Below are 20,768 nucleotides of genomic sequence, written 5' to 3'. Positions count from 1 at the left end.
TTATTATAATTATTAATATATATAAAATTATATATTAATAATATCAATAGTATTTTGTATTTTGACAACGGCACCCGATTTGGGCGTCGAAACGTTAATAAAAACCATTTTTTAATAATATTGTGGCTTATTTCCCATTCTAAATAGTTAAAATTCAGATAATACTTTGGCATTCAATTATAAACGATTTATCAATTTTTGAACTACTGTTCTGCTAGCTTGATTATCAAGTTAGCAGAACATGCGATAACTTTTAAAGAAGAAGAGCAATAAGTTTCTTCTTGGAACAATAAATTTGCATTTAATTCAGAGAATACTTTGGCATTCAATTTTAAATTATTTATCAAATTTTTTGAACTAGTGTTCTGCTAGCTTGATTATCAAGTTAGCAGAACATGCGATAACTTTTAAAGAAGAAGAGCAATAAATTTTTTATTGGAACATTAAATTTGCATTTAATTGAGAGAATACTTTGGCATTCAATTATAAATGATTTATCAAATTTTTGAACTACTGTTCTGCTAGCTTGATTATAAAGTTAGCAGAACATGCGATAACTTTTAAAGAAGAAGAGCAATAAATTTTTTTTTGGAACATTAAATTTGCATTTAAGTCAGATAATACTTTGGCATTCAATTATAAATGTTTTATTAATTTTTGAACTACTGTTCTGCTAGCTTGATTATCAAGTTAGCAGAACATGCGATAACCTTTAAAGAAGAACAGCAATAAATTTTTTCTTAGAACATTAAATTTGCATTTAATTCAGAGAATACTTTGGCATTCAATTATAAATGATTTATCAAATTTTTGAACTACTGTTCTGCTAGCTTGATTATCAAGTTAGCAGAACATGCGATAACTTTTAAAGAAGAAGAGCAATAAATTTTTTCTTGGAACATTAAATTTGCATTTAATTCAGAGAATACTTTGGCATTCAATTATAAATGATTTATCAAATGTTTGATCTAGTGTTCTGCTAGCTTGATTATAAGTTAGCAGAACATGCGATAAGTTTTAAAGAAGAAGAGCAATAACTTTTTTCTTGGAACATTAAATTTGCATTTAATTCAGAGAATACTTTGGCATTCAATTATAAATGATTTATCAATTTTTGAACTACTGTTCTGCTAGCTTGATTATCAAGTTAGCAGAACATGCAATAACTTTTAAAGAAGAAGAGCAATAAATTTTTTCTTGGAACATTAAATTAGCATTTAATTCAGAGAATACTTTGGCATTCAATTATAAATGATTTATCAAATTTTTGAACTAGTGTTCTGCTAGCTTGATTATCAAGTTAGCAGAACATGCGATAACTTTTAAAAGAAAAGAGCAATACATTTTTGCTTGGAACATTAAAGGGCCTAGCCGGGTAAGATGGTGAAAAGTGCCCCCAACTCGATTTAAATTCCATATAGGTCACTTTTTAGCACATATAGAGGAACTCACTTTCTGAAATTTTTAGCCCCCTAGGTGGTCACGTGACCCCCCTAGAGCCTAATTAGGCTTTTTATGTTTTTATTTTTTATCTCAGCCGCATCAAGAGCTAGCCAAAAACTTTATTTAAAAAAGTTGTAAGTTTCAAAAAGATCTATACGAAAATTTTTTTTTTTATTTTTTGGCGGGAAATTCGAATTTTTAGAACAATTTTAAACTTTTAAATAACTCTGAAAAAAAAACTAAGACACTCGTTTTTACGAAAATCAATTATAACGTGTATTTTTGCACAATCTTTCACCATGAATTTTTTCAGATTTTTAAAATTGGTGAAACGTACCTTTAAAAATAAAAAACCGCATTTTTTCGGTTTTTTTTCGTTTTTTGATACAATTTTATACTTATTTTTCAAAAAAGGTAACACCGTCACTAGAATAGGTAAAAAACTGAAAAATAATTGGGGTTTGTTTTATAAATTTTTTTTGTAACGCCATCCATTTTCAAGATACAGGGCGTTGAAGAAAACAAAATTTTACACATTTTTTACGATTTTGCTGAAACTACTGGCAACATTGTAATAAAACTTGGCGAGTTTTAAGAGGTAGTTATTGTGCATGTTTTGACATACAATTAAGGATTTGATATTCATGATTGGCGCGCATAGGGGTAATGGTCTGAACTTTTTAAAGAATAAGGATAGTACGCCACTGACATATTTCAAGTTAACAATCGTTTTTGAATTCCTCGTTCCATTTGTCACAAAAAATCTATCTTCTTATTTTTTCATACGACGCCCCATTTTTATTCAAAAAATAAAAGATCTTAATCCTTACAAAGCATTCGAACTTCTAGTATAAATAGTTTCTACATCTACATACATAAACTCGTTACATCCATTATAAAAATTAATTCCAATACTTTGGAAGCGTTAACATATTTTATTTTTTGCAACAAAACGGCGCGTCGTATGAAAAAATGGGAAGATAGATTTTTTGTCACAAATGGAACGAAGAATTCAAAAATAATTGTTAATTTGAAATATGTCAGTGGCGTACCATCTTTTTTTCTTTAAAAAGTTCAGGCCATTACCCGTATGCGCGCCAATGATGAATATAAAATTCTTAATTGTATGTCAAAAAATGCACAATAACTACTTCTTAAAGCCTGCCAAATTTTTTTGCAATGTTGCCAGTAGTTTCGGCAAAATCGTAAAAAATGTGTAAAATTTTGTTTTCTTCAACGCCCTGTATCTTGAAAGTGGATGGGTTCCAAAAAAATTTTATTGAGCAAACCCCAATTATTTTTCATTTTTTTACCTATTCTAGTGACGGTGTTACCTTTTTTGAAAAATATATATAAAATTATATCAAAAAACGAAAAAAAAAAACCGAAAAATGCGGTTTTTTATTTTTAAAGGTACGTTTCACCAATTTTAAAAATTTGAAAAAATTCAGGGTGAAAGATTATGCAAAAATACACATTATAATTGATTTTCGTAAAAACGAGTGTCTTAGTTTTTTTTTTCATAATTATTTAAAAGTTTAAAATTGTTCTTAAAATTCGAATTTCCCGCCAAAAAATTAAAAAAAAAATTTTCATATAGATATTTTTAAAACTTACAACTTTTTTAAATAAAGTTTTTGGCTAGCTCTTGACGCGGCTGAGATAAAAAATAAAAACATAAAAAGCCTAATTAGGCTCTAGGGGGGTCACGTGACCACCTAGGGGGCTAAAAATTTCAGAAAGTGAGTTCCTCTATATGTGCTAAAAAGTGACCTATAAGGAATGTAAATTGAGTTGGGGGCACTTTTCACCATCTTACCCGGCTAGGCCCTTTGCATTTAATTTACACTTAATTTTGGTCTAAGAATAACTGTGTTCTGCTGACTTTGTTCTGCTAACTTGATGGACGTACCCAATACCCATAACGTGTCCTCTGCATAGGTATTTGCTTGAAGCGTTACAGGCGTTCTATTATAACAAAATACGGTTTGTAAAGAGAACAAAGCCAACACTACATAGTAATAAGACGTTACATAATAACCAAAAAATCTTACTCACGTACGTGGTATATGAGAATTGAAACAGAAAAAATGATTATGTTGCTTCATTTATGCTTTCAGAGCTTTCATTTAGTTTTCTATTCTAGGCATCCGAGTTGGATGGCACCGATGTTACTTTATGGCATAAGATCGGCGTTTTGTCACTGGATCAGAACAAATTCCATCAATCAGCGTATGCATTTGAAAAGGTATCGAAATTAAATGAAGTAGTATAAAAATTTGTTAATTTTTTTGTGTTACCCAAGGACTATTGAACCCTTTTAAACCAAAATTTAGAAATATTAACACATTAATTAGTATTTATTACACCAGCAATATTTAGCAATAAAAGAGATATACCCCAGGAAACGAAGCCGAAAGAGCACTTGAAAAAACAAAAAATTACTAGCCGTTATTTTTTAGCTGGAACATCTGGAATAACATTTAAGCAAAAACAGATAGTGCAGTCACTGAAGGTTTTCACCCCCGATTTCGTTGAACCTCCATCCATTTTCATGAAAATTGGTGAGTAATTAGAGGATACCTCAAGGAACAAAGGTGACATTATGCCAACTTGCGCTGTTACCCTGGGGGTGGATGCCACCCCTTCTCGGGGGTGAAAATTATTTTAATAAAAATGATACCATAAATCGATAGAGAGAAAAATTATAAGCAAGATTTGTTATATAAAGTTATTAATATAAGTCAATACTTTTTGAGTTATGAAAAATCAAAGATATTATTTTTTCGTAAAAAATGCATGTTTTAAAGCGGTTTTTCACTTATAACTCAAAAACTATAAGCTTAAACAAAAAAGTTAATATTACCGAAATTGAAAAATAAAAACTAAACTAATGTTAATTCAAAGTGAGTTATGGGCAATTGAATGTATATTTTTTCGACGAGTACTCAAATCTAAGTATTCAAGCTTAAATAACGGAAAAACTATGCATTTTATAACATAAACTTATTAAATATTTGTCAAAGTACTTCAGAATACCTATCAAATAAGCTCTACAAGAAGATAATATCATCAAAATTAAGCAAGTTATGATGAAAACAAGAGAACCCTTTCGAATTTTTTAGGAAAAAGTGAAAAATAAAACATACGCCATTTCCACAAAAATTAAAATTAATAGTAATACTTACAAGAATTTCTTTACATTAGCTTAAGTAATGATTTCAACAATTTTGACTGGTTTTGAATGCATATTTCTGAAAAAAAAAGATAATTTAAAAAAATCAATTTTTTTAAAATTATCGTAATTTTCATATTATTTTGATAATAACTCCAGAAATACTCAATTACGTAAAAAATGATATACAGTGAGCTCGTAAAGGTTGGAATAAATTCATTTTCTCGAGAATGGTTGATTTTGGAAAACAATCCCAAAACAGGTCAATTTTTATTTTTAAATTGCGCCTTTTTGGCATATGTATCATACTAGTGACGTCACCCATTTGGGCGTGATGACGTCATCTTAAAATTTTTTAAATGAGAATAGGGGTCGTGTGATAGCTCATTTGAAAGGAAATTTAATTCTCTATTCAGTAATATAAACATTAACATATTTATTTGTACAGAGTGGCCAAAAACATTTTTTTTGAATTAAATTTATTGACATAAAAAGAAGAATTGTGTGTAATTTATTTAAATCACAATACATTTTACTGCTATCAGAAAACAGGAAATAAAGTTTATTTGACAAATAAATACTGTTTATTGCTTAAATTCAATATCAAAGCCGCCACCCACCTTACTCTGGACAGTTTGAACATTTAGTTTAAGCGAAAAGCAATGAATATTTTTCAAATAAACTTTCTTTTTCTGTTTTCTGAGAGCAGTAAAATGTATTTTGAATTAAATAAATTACATGCATTCTTCTTTTTATGTCAATAAATTAAATTAAAAAAATGTTTTCTTGGACACCCTGTATAAATAATTATGTAAATGTTTATATTACTGAATAGAGAATTAAATTACCTTTCAAATGAGCTATCACACGACCCCTATTCCTATTTAAAAAAATCATCGATGACGTCATCACGCCCAGATGGATGACGTCACTAGTATGATATGTATGCCAAAAAGTCGTAATTTAAAAATAAAAATTGACCTGTTTTGGGATTTTTTTCCAAAATTGTCCATTCTCGAGAAAATGAATGTATTCCAACCTTTACGTGCTCACTGTATAACCAAATTTTAGTTTTTTCTTTATCAAATATTTTACCTTTTTTTTTTTTCTATTTCTGTATGGTAAAAATTAACCGAGATAGAAACGTTTAAAGCTTAAATTTTGCTGTGAGAACCATGTAACCGGGGCCATTTAACCTTTTATTTTTAAAAAAGTAAGGTTTGTTCTGAAGCTATTTTCTTGTGGCATTTTTATAATCAAGTATATTCAAATGGGAAGTAAGCCACAATTTTACCTAAAAATGATTTTATTAACGTTTCGACGCCCAAGTCGGGTGTCATTGTCAAAATACAAAATAATACTAAATAAACAAAAATGTTGTTGCTTAGTAAAAAATTCTTCTAATAATTTATTTAATCTGACTCATTTATATCGGCAATTCAGACACGTATTATACATTTTAAAGTAGACGACTTTAAAATGATATTGCCAATATTGATGAGTTGCGTTCCTGGAACGACTTTACTAAAAGATAGTTCATTCGATTACATGAAATCAATCCCAACTCAAGAATATCCGCCACAAAAAATCATAGCATGTGATCTGTCTTTAAAAAGACAACCAAATGCAACGGTGGCACTGAAATTCTCGCGTTAGAGATTCCATAGTAAATCACGAGGGAAAACCAGGAAAAACCTCGTGATAATATCCCGACATCGTAAGTATTTGGGTTTACATTTAGTTTACTCTCAAAACTAATACCAAATTCTGACCTGATATTTTAAATTTTAAATAATACTAAAATACTAAATATGTACTAACTCGATATGTTACTGATTTACTAATTGTGGTATTTTAAAGGATTAATATTTATACAAAGGATTGTATTTATAAAATACCTTGTGAATGCGAACAATTTTATGTAGGTGAAACGTCAAGACCATTAGACGTTAGAGTAAATGAACATCAGTCTTATATAAAAAATAGAGAATTTGATAGATCTCAAATATGTCAACACGCATGGGATAATGAACATAGAGTTCAGTGGAGAGATTCAAGTATAGTCCTAAAAGAAACAGATAGTAAAAAGAGAAAAATCAAAGAAGCGGCTCTAATTATGCTAAATGAAACCAATTGTGTCGCAAATTCCTCGGTAGAATGCAGTAGGATGTGGTTACCCATAATAAAGGAGGAAGTCAATAGAAAGAAAATACCACAATTAGTAAATCAGTAACATATCGAGTTAGTACATATTTAGTATTTTAGTATTATTTAAAATTTAAAATATCAGGTCAGAATTTGGTATTAGTTTTGAGAGTAAACTAAATGTAAACCCAAATACTTACGATGTCGGGATAGTATCACGAGGTTTTTCCTGGTTTTCCCTCGTGATTTACTATGGAATCTCTAACGCGAGAATTTCAGTGCCACCGTTGCATTTGGTTGTCTTTTTAAAGACAGATCACATGCTATGATTTTTTGTGGCGGATATTCTTGAGTTGGGATTGATTTCATGTAATCGAATGAACTATCTTTTAGTAAAGTCGTTCCAGGAACGCAACTCATCAATATTGGCAATATCATTTTAAAGTCGTCTACTTTAAAATGTATAATACGTGTCTGAATTGCCGATATAAATGAGTCAGATTAAATAAATTATTAGAAGAATTTTTTACTAAGCAACAACATTTTTGTTTATTTAGTATTATTTTGTATTTTGACAACGACACCCGACTTGGGCGTCGAAACGTTAATAAAATCATTTTTAGGTAAAATTGTGGCTTATTTCCCATTTGAATATACTTGATTAAAAAAGTAAGGGGTTTAAAAGATTAAATTCAACGTGATTTAATATCCCTTGGAATTAATTTTCAAATGTGTTTTAGGTAAACCTGATATCATAAAAATTGACGGAGTTATTTACAAAAAACAATAACATTTTTTGGAAAAATTATTAAAAGATGAATTTTGAAAAAAAATTGTAGCATAAATATTGATGCTATTAACTTGTTCGGGGGCTCATTTGATAGATATTTCTAAGTGCTTTGACAAACGTTTAATAAGTTTATGTTATAAAATGCATAATTTTCCTGTTATTTAAGCTTGAATACTTAGATTTGGGTACTCACCGAAGAAAATAAACATTCAATTAACTATAACTCACTTTTAGTTAACATTAAAAGGTTTTTCTAGTAAGGAGTTTATTTAATTTTTTATTGACTTCAATTTTGGCAATAACAACTTTTTTGTAAAAACTTATAGTTGTTGAGTTACTGATAAAAAATCGGTTAAAAACATGCATTTTTCTCACGAAAAATTAAAATTTTTGATCTTTAATAACTCAAAAAGTTTTGATTTATTTTAATAACTTTATCTAACAAATTTTGCTTAGAATTTGTCCCTCTGTCGAATTATGGGCTTATTTTTAATAAAATAATTTTCACCCCCGGGAAGGGGTAGCATCCACCCCCAGGATAAAAGCGCAAGTAGGCACTATGTCACCTTTGTTCCTTGAGATATCCTCTAACCACTCACCAATTTTCGGAGGTAATAGTTCATATCCACCTTCAGTGGCTGCACTTTTTTGAAAATACTTGCTCGTTAAAATGAGATCTAATTTAAAAAATGTTCTTAAAAACGAAAAAGTTATTACAAATTAAACTCGAGAGTAAGAACTTTTTTCAGTTGTTTATAATTATTATTAAAATAAAGAATAAAAATATTTACAACATATTTCACAATATAGGTTTTTATGTAGTTACTATATTATGTGCAAATGATGGCCCGATCGGTCGAGTAGTTTTTAAACAATTCTATTTGTTTATCGCATTTGAGAAAAAAAGGTAATTTTCAAATGACTTTACAGGTGCTTTTTCAGTATTTAGAAGGGCTTTTTTGGTCTCATTTTCTGCGTAAGGTTTCAAATTTGCATGATTTTAAAAAAGCATATTCATTTTTAATTGTTTACTTACAAATAATTGATGCCGAATAAAGTACCATTTTCGCCTTATAAACAATTAAAATTATCTGCGCAGTTTTAACTTTTACAAACAAATACACAATCTGAAAGATGATGCAAAACACATTTTTTTTTTGAAAAATAAAAGAAGTTTGTACGAGTCATAGAACCGGAGATTATAATTATTATTTTAATTCACTGCGTAATTATTTTAGGAGGTTGGCGTTTGTCAAGAAAGTTTGTTAAGAAATTATTTCATACCCACAAGCTGACACGTATCTTCATCAATAGATTATGATCCCGATATGCTATGTTTAAAAGTTTACCGAAAATTTTTCATGGCAAGCTATTTATTTATAACAGTTTTTAAACTAATAAATAAAAAATGCTCTTCTCGTTTCGAAAAATCATTTTTTTTTTTTTTGATAATAGGGAACTTACACATTTTTTTATTACATAATAATGTTCAGTTTTGTATAAAAATGAGATTTCCAAAATTTCACGCTTCAAAAACTCATAATAACTTAGAAGTACAAATTTAAAGTCTTCTGTATTTTAAAATAGTTCCAACGATCCGTGACGTCACATAGTTAAACTGTATGGTTATATTTAGGTATATTCTTCTTCTTTAGTTTATTGGCCTCCACCTACTTGGGTATTTGGCCAGCTCGTCGTCGCGGAATAAAGGAAAAATAGTTATATTCTGACATTTATCGTATGTCATTGTAATAATATATACCACTTTGTTGAGATTGGAGTTTGATATAGTTATTGAAGGAAAGGAAAGAAGGTTTACTATGGAAAATGATACCATTTTGTAAAAGTACAAATTTTCTATGAATAGTTCAAATGATCAAAAACACTTGTAACGTCACATAACTGTATTTTCTACTGACGTTTATAATGTCTAATTTAAAATTATATACAATTTTTTTTACTTTGTTGGTGTAGAATGTAAACACATAACCCGATGACGTCACGACGCGTTTTGGGCTGGCTGGTATAATTTGAATTTTTAATCGTCTTTAGGGGCCAAACGAAAGACAAGCAAAACTTTTTTATCTTTGATACATGTTTTAACTTATTAGTCTGGGCTGATTACCGGAGAATAGGCCATTTTTGGGAAAAGTTATTTACCAGCAATTTTATTGCTGGCATCGAATTATATGATCCTATATATTAATAATATAGGTATGCAAAGTCCTCAGATAGTGTGCTACTTTTTTATAAACAAAATGGCGCACGAAAATCGTGTTTTTTTCAATTATTGCTCTATAACTCCGAAGATTTTAACTTTACAACAAAAACACTCAAATAAAAATTCACCGTGATTAAATTCTGCATAGAGACGTGTTTTTCCCGATCTGCTCCGACGAAAATTTTCCTCGGAAAATGCGGGTTTTCCCAACAAAGTCTTTAATTTTCAAATAAAGTTTTAGATAAGTAATTATCTACCAATAATTAAATAATTTGGTGACTTAAAAGCCTTTTTGGTTTAGATTATAGTTACAGAAGCTGATGAAAATTAAACGAATATTTTAGCAACAATTCAATTGTTAATTAATAATTTACGGTCGCAATAATAACCAAAATAATTATGATACACTGATCAAGCTTTGAAATCTTTTAAAGATGAGATGTCTATTTAATATTTTGTCGACAAAATATGAATTTTTTATTTTTTTGCATAATCTTTAAATGTTTTAAAAAAAATAGTTATAAACAAATTAACGTTTCTCAGAAAGTTTTTATTATATTATAATTTTAAAAAATAGCTAAAATGCGCATTTTAAATATCTTTAAAATGAATGCTTTAAAACTTTTTTGCAACCATTTGTAAAAAAGTTATGAAATAGCAAAGTAAACATACGATTACTACTGTGTTTATATATATTTTTAATTCTTTCAAAGCGTAGAAGTGAGTTTAAAGTACAAGCTAATTATTTACAAAAAAATATCGTTCTCAGTTTAATGGTTATATATTAATTCAAGATTATAAATATATTTTTTTGTAATTTACACGCGCGAAAGTAGAGTAACACAGTACTGTAGCTAAAATTTTCACTCTGAGCGACGACCAGCCGCGTGATGTACACTTTTAATAAATAATGCATGCTGCGTGTCAGTCGCTTCGAGTGAACATTTTAGCTCCGACTCTGTATCAGGCCTACGTTTGCGCTAAAAATTACAAAAAAAAGTATTTTTAATCTTTGATTAAAATATAACCATTGCACTAATTTTTGACATTCTTTTTGAGTAATTAGGTTGTACCATAGACTCACTTTTAAGCTTTGAAACAATTAAAACAAATTATAAACAACTGAGATTTCGTATATTTACTTTGCTGCTTCATAACTTCTTTGCAAATGGTTAGAAAAATTTTTTAAAGCATTCATTTTCAAGACCTATGAAATACGCGTTTTAAGTATTTTTTTAAATTAGAATATAATAAACAATTTCTGAGAAATGTTAATTTGTTTATAACAATTTTTCTTAAACATTTAAAGATTATGCAAAAAAATGAAAAATTTATATTTTGTCGACAAAATATTAAATAGGCATCACACCTTTATAATCTTTCTGAACTTTATAAGTTTGATCAATGTCTCATGATTATTTTGGTTGTTATTGCGACTGTAAATTGTTAATTAACAATTGAATTGTTGCTAAAATGTTCGTTTCATTTTTACCGGCTTCTGAATTTATAATCTATAACAAGAAAGCTTTTATTTCACCAAGCTATATAATTATTGATAAATAATTACTGGCCCAAAAAATTTATTTGAAAATTCGAGATTTTGTTGGGAAAACCCACATTTTCCGAGGCAAATTTTCGTCGGAGCAAATCGGGAAAAACATGCCTCTATGCAGAATTAAATTGGGGTGAATTTTTATTTGAGTGTTTTTGGTGTAAAGTTAAAATCTTCGGAGTTATAGAGCAATAATTGAAAAAAATACGATTTGTCGGCGCCATTTTGTTTATAAAAAAAGTAGCACACTGTATGCGGACTTTGCATACCTATATTAATAATATATAGGATCTTATAATTCGATTCCAGCAATAAAATTGCTGGTAAATAACCTTTCTTTGTACTTTACTAATTAGACCAGCGTATTATAACATTTTTTTTTTCAAAATTTAAAGATTATGCAAAAAAAAAAGAAAAATTTATATTTTGTCGATAAAATATTAAATAAGCATCTCATCTTTATAATCTTTATAAGTTTGATCAATGTATCATGATTATTTTGGTTATTATTGAGATCGTAATTTGTTAATTAACAATTGAATTGTCGCTAAAATATTCGTTTAATTTTCACCGGCTTCTGGAATTACAATCTATACCAAGAAAGCTTTGATGTCACTAAGTTATTTAATTATTGATTAATAATTACTTACCTAAAACTTTATTTGAAAATTAGAGTTTTTGTTAGGAAAAGGAAAATTTTCGTCGGAGCAAATCGTGAAAAACATATCTCTATGCAGAATTTAGTTGCGGTGAATTTTTATTAAGGTGTTTTAGTTGTAAAGTTAAAATCTTCGGAGTTATAGAGCAATAATTGAAAAAAATACGATTTTTCGGCGCCATTTTGTTTATTAAAAAGTAGCACACTATCTGCGGACTTTGCATACCTATATTATTAATATATAGGATCTTATAATTCGATTCCAGCAATAAAATTGCTGGTAAATAACTTTTCCATGAATTTTGCTAATTAGCCCAGAGTATTATGTTCTGTTGTGATTTATAACATTTTTTTCGAATTTAAAATTTTATGCAAGTTCCCTATTGGGATATTTTAAGACGAAAGTTGTGTATGTATTTTTTTCGTAAAATGATTTTTTAAGCATAAAATGCAAATAAACAATTAAAAATGCCGAAAAAATCCAATCTTAGCATTTTTCGAGGCCTTTTTCAATAGGTTGGACATCGAAGAAAAAACAAAAAATATTAGATGAAATTTAGTCTAGTATTTTCAAATGACGCAATTCAATTTTGATTTTATTTGGCAAAAGTCAACTTAAAATATCCATAAACAAATTGATATTTTCTTCTTCAGTCTGTTTGCATCCACTCCTGGACAAAGGTCTCCCCATGAGTTCTCCATTATTCTCTGTTTTGTGCTATTTGGTGCCAGTTTATTCCCATGTTCCCTTAGGGATATTCCTCGTACATAGCTCGTTCGATCGCCCTCTGTGTCGTTCTCAATCTACTGGCTGATACCTCTGTTAGTGTTATCGTCTCCATTCCATAAGTCATAACTGGTAGAATACAACTGTTGAATACCCTTTTCTTTAGATTTATTGGTATCTTTTTGTTTTTCGGCACATCAGTGATTCTCCTACTGCTGCCCAAGTCATTCGGATTCTTCTAGTTATTTCTGCCGTTTGATTCTGTTTACCTAGTTTGATCATATGACCTAGGTATATGTAGGTACTCTTCGACATTTTCGATCTCACTTCCATCCAAGTCGATTGTGTTATCTTGATTTGTCATCACTTTTGTTTTATTTAAGTTCATGTCGGTTTAAAAATAAACAAATTGATATAAGGGAAAGTGGGGGAATGGTGCGCAGCGGGTAATCGTGCGCTGCATTGTATTTCAAATTCCGTGGATGATTTTAAGAACTCAACAAGTCCTACACCTTTTGGATGATCTCGTGAACGGTTGATGCCATTATCTTCAGTCGAATGTTGCACGTGGACTAAGTGAGATCCGATTATTTAAAATCGCAAGAATTTTAGTTTTTCTGCTCCAAAAATTAAGACGCTAAGTTCGTAGGTTTTATTAAGTTGCTTTGAGCTTACTATTGATTTAAATCATGTTGTTTTCCGTACATTTTGGTGCATCTGTTGGTTTATATGGTTTAGTATTTTTTTGTTTGTGACGACTTAAGGCGTAAAGGGGGTAATAGTGCGCAGGATTGCGCATGATTCCCCCGTAAACAATGAATTGGTAAATAATAAAGTCACCATTTTCCTTTCCAGAGGCTATAAAACTACACTAGAAAATCTATGATTCTTACATATACTAACGAAGATTTACAAAATCCTCTGTATGCAATTAGAAATGCCGGCAAAAGAATAAGGGAAACGATAAGAGCTTTCGACATTCAAGATCGATTTCAAGAAAAAGACGAACGGGTTTATGTACCTAGAGGAGCTACAAATGTAGCCTCTGTTTGTTGCTAGTGGAAGAACTATCATGGCGGTTTATTGCATGAGTGCGGAGAGAATCCACTCATGTTGATCTATCACGAATTAAACCAGAAATTAAAAGAAAATCTCGAACAATCGAAAAATCTTACAAGCTCACCAATGAAAATAAAATTGGAGAACGCCAAGGAAAAAAATGATTAAGGTACGTGAATCTCAAGAGAAAGGAGGAACAGAAAGCAGCAAGAAAGGCAACTGTTCAAAAATGATTTGTTAAAAAATCGCTAGATATCTCGCCAGACAGAAAAAAATTTGAAGGCAAACAAAACAAGAAGAGAGTGCATAAGGAGCTAACACCTGATTAGTCTGATGTAACAGACACTGATTTGTCAGATATTATCGATGAAGACAAATTATATGATATAAAATTAAGTTTCATTCCACCACCAGAAAACCAGCTGCACCTAGGGACATGTTGTATTTGCTGGAAAACAGAAAAGAATAATATTTAAAGAATTTGATAAAAACATTATTCAGTGCGCACCATTTACCAATCCGTGCGCATGATTACCCTCATGGATGAGGAATTTTTGGAACGCTTCATTGGAACACTTCTTTCGTTTTTTAATATTCTGCTTTAGTACATTGTATTTCTCTAAAACCTATTTTAAATATTAAAAGTAGAATAATTAGAGCTTACTGTAACATACTAGCCGTTATGATAGATTTAAAGAATTTACAACAGAATCGATTTCTGCTTAAGTGCGCACCATTCCCTCACTTTCCCTTGCCATTGAATTTAATTGGATATTTGCATTTTGCGCTTAAAGTAAGCATTTTACGAAAAAATCCCTAGAATAACAAACTTTCATCTTACAATAACCAAAGTCAATAAAAAAGTAATTTCGAAGCGAAAAAAGAAATTATAATTTGTTTAAAAATTGTTCAGTTTCTTTTGGTTTACTAACTTGAACGAGTTTTCACAATGTTAGTTATGCATACATTAAACTTAATTAAATTTCAAATGAAAAACTGAAACTTCATTGACACACTGCCAAAATTTGAGCTTAAATGTTTTTTAAAGATGTGTTTTTTCATAACCTTTCAGACCTTTTTATGTATTTCAGAATTTGTCTTTGTGTAAAGGTTAAATCGGCGCACATAATTTAATGGTACTTCATTCTGCATCAATTAGATGTAAGTCAACAATTATAAATGTATATAATTTTTTGAAAACATGAAAATTTTAAGCCCTTACGAAGAGAATGTGATCAAAAAAATCCTAAATATTGACAAAGCACTTGTTCGGCCATTTGAAAATTACCTTTTTTTTTGTCAAATGGAAATGGGATAAACCAATAGAATGGTTTAAAAACTACTCTACCGATTGGCCCATCTTTTGCACATATTTACATAAAAACTCGCATTGTGAAATCTATTAAATATTTTTATTGTTTGTTTTAATAATAATTATAACCAATTGAAAAAAATGCTTACTTTCGGGTTTAATTTGCAATAACTTTTTTGAACATGTATTCATTTAGAAAAAATCATTTTCAAGAAAGTCGTCTGTTAAACATTTTCATCTACAATGCGTAATTTCTTCACAATATTGAAATTAATGAAGAAAGTCGTTTTTTTCTGCTTAAATATTAATAAAAACTTAATAGTACCTGACGTATTAAAAATTTCGATATCCGCGAGATCGTACATCTTTTCTATTGACTCCTTTCAGATATTCCAGTTGAAAATAGTAGGAAGCAATTTTTCGATTTTTCAAGTGCTTTTTGGGCTGTGTTTCCTGAGCTACTATTTCAATTTGTTTATTTCTTAATTTTAGGGTCTCGAATGTAGTGAATCACATTGGCCTTGTCTAGACAAACTAATATCTGTTTTATACGCAATAAGAGATACAGTTTCGTGCTTGGAATATATAGGAAAAGCTTTAATGCTAGATCCCGATTACAGTAAAGGATTAGTATTAAGGAAACAAATTTATAGGAACAATCCGGCTACAAAGGAATATTATAAATTGTATAATCCTGAAAGGTGAGGAAAAATTTCGTTGTTGGCATTCAATATGATTTCCAGTCAGTTGTTGTTTTATTTTGGTATGAATACAGGAGTAGGCATAAGTCAGTTAACCAATTTGCATACCGAACAAAAAGAAAAAAAATTATACAGAAAACTAGTTTATTGCTTTGATTATTTATACAGTGATGAGCGCACTAATAACCGGCAAAATAGCTCAAAAGATGGAAAACATAATACATTGCGAAACAAAAAGAGATGAAACTAGTGGAGTTGGAAATTATCGTTATAAACGTGTAAATTAACATTACATTACATAGTTTCCCACCTTTAGACGTATCAAAGGAGTATGACAACTGTCACTGTGACAGTAGAATTTTATAAAATACTCCTGTCACAGACGTTTAAAGGTGGGAAACTATGTAATGTAATGTTAATTATTTATACGTTCATAACGGTAATTTCCACCTCCACTAGTTTCATCTCTTTTTGTTTCGCAATGTATTATGTTTTCCATCTTTTGAGCTATTTTGCCGGTTATTAGCCAGAGACATGTAAAGAGCATAAGACTTGGCTAGGGATATGCCACTCAATGCATCGAGGTGTAACGCCGACATAGGATTGAGTGGTCTAGCCATCTTTGTCAGTCACATGTCAAAAGTCGCTTGGTTAAAAGAGATAGATAGACCACCGATCGACTGTTTACATGCTGTTTCCGCGCTACGCTTTTTTTGGTGAGTATATCACTGTATATGTACAAAAGTAGTTGTGACCGTGCTGAGCATTCCATTCTTCATCTTCTTCCTATCCACATGCCAAACTTGGCATTCAGGTATTCACAGACTGCAAGTCCGAAATGCAGCGAAGCGCCGTCTTGTTGAAAATAGTGAATACCTGCAAACTCTGGGTTATTTTCAAAAGTACCCTTTAAATCACTAAGCGGTTCAAGATAAATTTCTGAATTTACGCTGCCCCCAAAAAAATATGGACCTACTAGAACACCGGCGTAAATCCCAGTCCACACTGCTTCTCTAGGAGGATTTAACTCATGGGCAATGCTTTCGTGGGGGTTTTCATTTGCCCAGTAAACACAGTTGTGTCTGTTAGGGCCAATTTCTCATATCGAGTTCAACTCCAGTTTAACCTGAACTTCTAGTAAACGTCAGTTTAAAGTCAAAATCGTCTTTCTCAATTCACGTTCAACCGGTGGCAGTTTAAACTTGAACGATGCTTGAACGGTGGAATTCGGCCGTTCAAAGATTTCAGAACTCAGTTCAGATGATTGCATGGACTACGAATGCGTTGTATTAACACGAAACGCTGTCATAATATAAATATATCCTATTTTATTATATTAAGCCTAACGATAAACTTTAACATTATTTTTGTTTTTATAATATTTATTTATAATCATTAGAATGACTCTTTGACTATAAATACTTAAATTTAACTTTATTCAAAAACACCATGAAAAAGGTAGTTCAAAGTGGCGACAGTTTTTTACCTTTTGCCATCTATTGGCATTTCTCGAAAGCTGTAGAACGAGCACTGACATGAACGTGCAATGAGAAATACATTCCAAACAAAACCGAAGATCACCGGTGAACCTGGTTCAACTAAACCATAGATTACCGCAGGTATGAGAAATCGACCCTTAATCTGTCTAGTCAGTGTAAACTGCGCCTAAGCACTCCAAAGAATTTTGCGTAGTCTTCTGCGCAAGTAGTATACCACTCACAAAGTTCCACTCAGTGATGTGGGAGAGAGGGGATATGACATAAGAGATGCTTTTGTGTTTACTAAATGGGACCACTTGATTTGACACTTATGGGGAAGACAATATGGCGGCGGGCAGGTTTTTATGTTATACATGGAATATATGTTATTAATTAATTATTAAAATTATTAATTACATATATATTTATATAATATAATAATATAATATAATTTTATAATTATATACTTTATATAGAACAGAATATACTACCAAAGAGTTGTTCTGCCATATTGAGTTCCCCATTTAGTCCGTACAAGCGATCCCATCTACTTCACCTCATGTCACATATCCTCCCTCCCACATCACTGGTTCCACTCTACGCTCAGGGTCGTCTTCCATTAGCGTGAAGCGATAAACTACCCCAGATAATTGAAATAATATTGAAAAATAATATTTCAACCAACTATGATAGTTATCGTTTACCCTAGACTAGCTCAATCTCTCAAGTTATGAGTCCACCTTGTCTTAATAAAAACATGAACACTGATAATCCAGAATGGAGCAAATAAAACAATAATTTAACTAATCATGTTTATTTTTCATAAAAAAATATAATAAAATATGACTTATTAAATTCAATAACATGTATATTCAGATTCGTACCAAAAACTAACAATTCCTAGATTATACTTATGGCCTTTGGTATTTGTTCGATGTTAGATCTTCTTGATGTCGGATGGTACAGCTGTTGACTTGTAAACATGGGCAGATGTTGTGGCCTCTGGTCCCTGCAGCTAAGCTTTGATGGTGTTGGTCGTTGCAGTGCAGATGCAGTAAGTCATTATATGGTCCTTGTGGTTGTATCGCCAGCGATGGAGGATGCTTGACGCTTTCGAAGGGAGAAAGGTGATTTTTATTCCCAAAAACCCAATAGATCGTCTGTTTGGAATCAAAAATGGGCCTTATTTAAAATAAATGGCTTTTATAGAATTATTCTACCACCTCTCTAAATACTTTGTGTTGCTGGGAGATTGCCACTGTCATCGAAATTTGAAATGACAACGAAAATTAAACCGAAATTTGAAATAACGAACTAGGAAACGCAAGATTAGATCAGATGCTAGAATGTAAGAGAGTTGCCTATAACAGGAGAGGGCGCCAAACAAGTTTTTAACGGGAAAACAAGTTAAAACAAATACAGAAGATAATTATTGATGAAATATTAAAAAAATAATAAAATAAATATTTAAAAATAAAATAGCAAATATGTGAAGTTTGTAACGTTACAAGCGCATGTATCAAACGTGGACGATAACGGTGATAATTTACAAAATCCACAAGGAAAGAATGTTCCTGTGGCTGTATACCATCAATCACAAGAACAGTCACAGAACGTTTTCGATATTTAAAATATCATCATCACTGTTTAGAACTGGTTGATCACATGCTGAGCCACAAAAAAATACCAGTATATGTGAATCCTTTAAATGGTAAAAATTTTTGTCACATTAACATAATTGCTTAAAATTACTAAAGATGGATAACGTTTATAAAGATAAAGATAACGTTTATAAAGATAAGGCACTGGTGGATTGTTTCTATAAGGCCCTTATTTCAGTGCCTAAGGCCCTTATCTTTATTAATTTTATCCATCTTTTGGAATTTTAAGCAACTATGTTAATGTAACAAATTGTTATACCATTTAAGGTACTAGTACACTTTAGAAGACCAAAAATAATCATTTTTTTAAGAATTTTTTTCTCAGAACATTTATTAAAACTGAACATAAAACTTTTTACATATTAATATCTAACTCTTAGAGAGTACAAAAAATATATCTTTTGTCATTTATGCACGTGCACTAATATTGTAGAGGGCGCAAAAGTTGAGGCCTCGAAAAATGGTGGCGGACAGTTAATCTCAGGATTGGGATATCTGAAACAAAAAAATCGTACTGCATTTGAAGAAAGAAGGTTTCTTCCGTGACAATTTACCACAATTTGACCAAAAAATAAAAAATAAATATTTTTTAACCATGAAAAACTGAAAAAAAACGGGCGATTTTTTCACAAATTTTTTTCAAATTTCCGTAAAATCTTTTTTTTGCGAAAATTTTTCACTAAAGGTGGTAAATTGTCACGTAAGAGACCTTTCTTTTTCCAATGCCGTACGATTGTTTTGTTTCAGAGATCCCAATCCTGAGATTAACTGTCCGCCATCGGAACTACTTTTTTTCGAGGCCTCGACATTGGCGCCCTCTACAATATTAGTGTACATGCATAAATGAAAAGAGATATATTTTTTGTATACTACAGTGCGTCCATAAAGTAACGCATAAATTCATTATTTCGTAAACCAGCGACATTAATGAAAAATCCTGAAACGGGTCGATTTTTATTTTTAGATTCAGATTTTTTGGCATATATATCATACTAGTGACGTCATCCATCTGGGCGCGATGACGTAATCGATGATTTTTTTGAATGAGGATAGGGGTCATGTGATAGCTCATTTGAAAGGGTATTCAATTATCTATTCACTAATATAAACATTAATCTAATTATTTATACAAGGTGTTAAAAAAATTTTTATGTAATTAAAATAATTGCGACAAAAAGAAGGATGTACGTAATTTATTTAATTCAAAATACGTTTTACTGTTGTCAGAAAACAGGAAAAAAATGTTTATTTGAGAAATAAATATTGTTTTTTGCTTAAATTCAATGTTGAAGCTGCCACCCACCTGTCGCTTGGCAGTTTAAACATTTCGTTTAAGCGAAAATCAATGTTTATTTGTCAAATAAAATTTTTTTCTGTTTACTGACAGTAGTAAAATGTATTTTGAATGATTAGATTCTTGTTTTTGTCTCACTTATTTTAATTTAAAAAATGTGTATTTGAATTTTTTGAACACACTGTATAAATAATTATGTAAATGTTTATATTATTGGATAGAGAATTGAATACCCTTTTAAATGAGCTATCATATGACCCCTATTCTCATTTAAAAAAATCATCGATTACGTCATCACGCCTAGATGAATGACGTCACTAGTATGATATATATGCCAAAAAACCGTAATTTAAAAATAAAAATCGACCTGGTTCGGGAATTTTCCTTAAATTAACCGGTTTACGAAATAACGAATTTATGCGTTACTTTATGGACGTACTTATCTGTGGCAAAAAGTTTATCTAATGCCATCCCCTCTTTATGAACACACACACTTATGGACGTACTGTATAAGAGTTACGTATTAATATGTAAAAATTTATATGTTCATTT

General features: G+C 30.4%; 1 protein-coding gene across 5 annotated transcripts in view; it reads left to right on the top strand.

The window, feature by feature from the left end:
• Window positions 1-20,768, top strand: part of LOC114326725 (calcineurin-binding protein cabin-1) — a 262,120-nt gene that overhangs the window by 25,079 nt on the left and 216,273 nt on the right. For all 5 annotated transcript variants that reach the window (XM_050648086.1, XM_050648079.1, XM_050648068.1 and 2 more), the window contains exons 3-4: window positions 3,590-3,691; window positions 15,575-15,783. In XM_050648086.1, coding sequence (XP_050504043.1) covers window positions 3,590-3,691; window positions 15,575-15,783 — 311 coding nt within the window. The remainder of the gene's footprint in view (window positions 1-3,589; window positions 3,692-15,574; window positions 15,784-20,768) is intronic.

Source organism: Diabrotica virgifera, chromosome 1, assembly GCF_917563875.1.
Source record: "Diabrotica virgifera virgifera chromosome 1, PGI_DIABVI_V3a".
NCBI classification, from domain to species: Eukaryota; Metazoa; Arthropoda; class Insecta; order Coleoptera; family Chrysomelidae; genus Diabrotica; species Diabrotica virgifera.
This window is presented reverse-complemented; position numbering and strand designations above follow the sequence as displayed.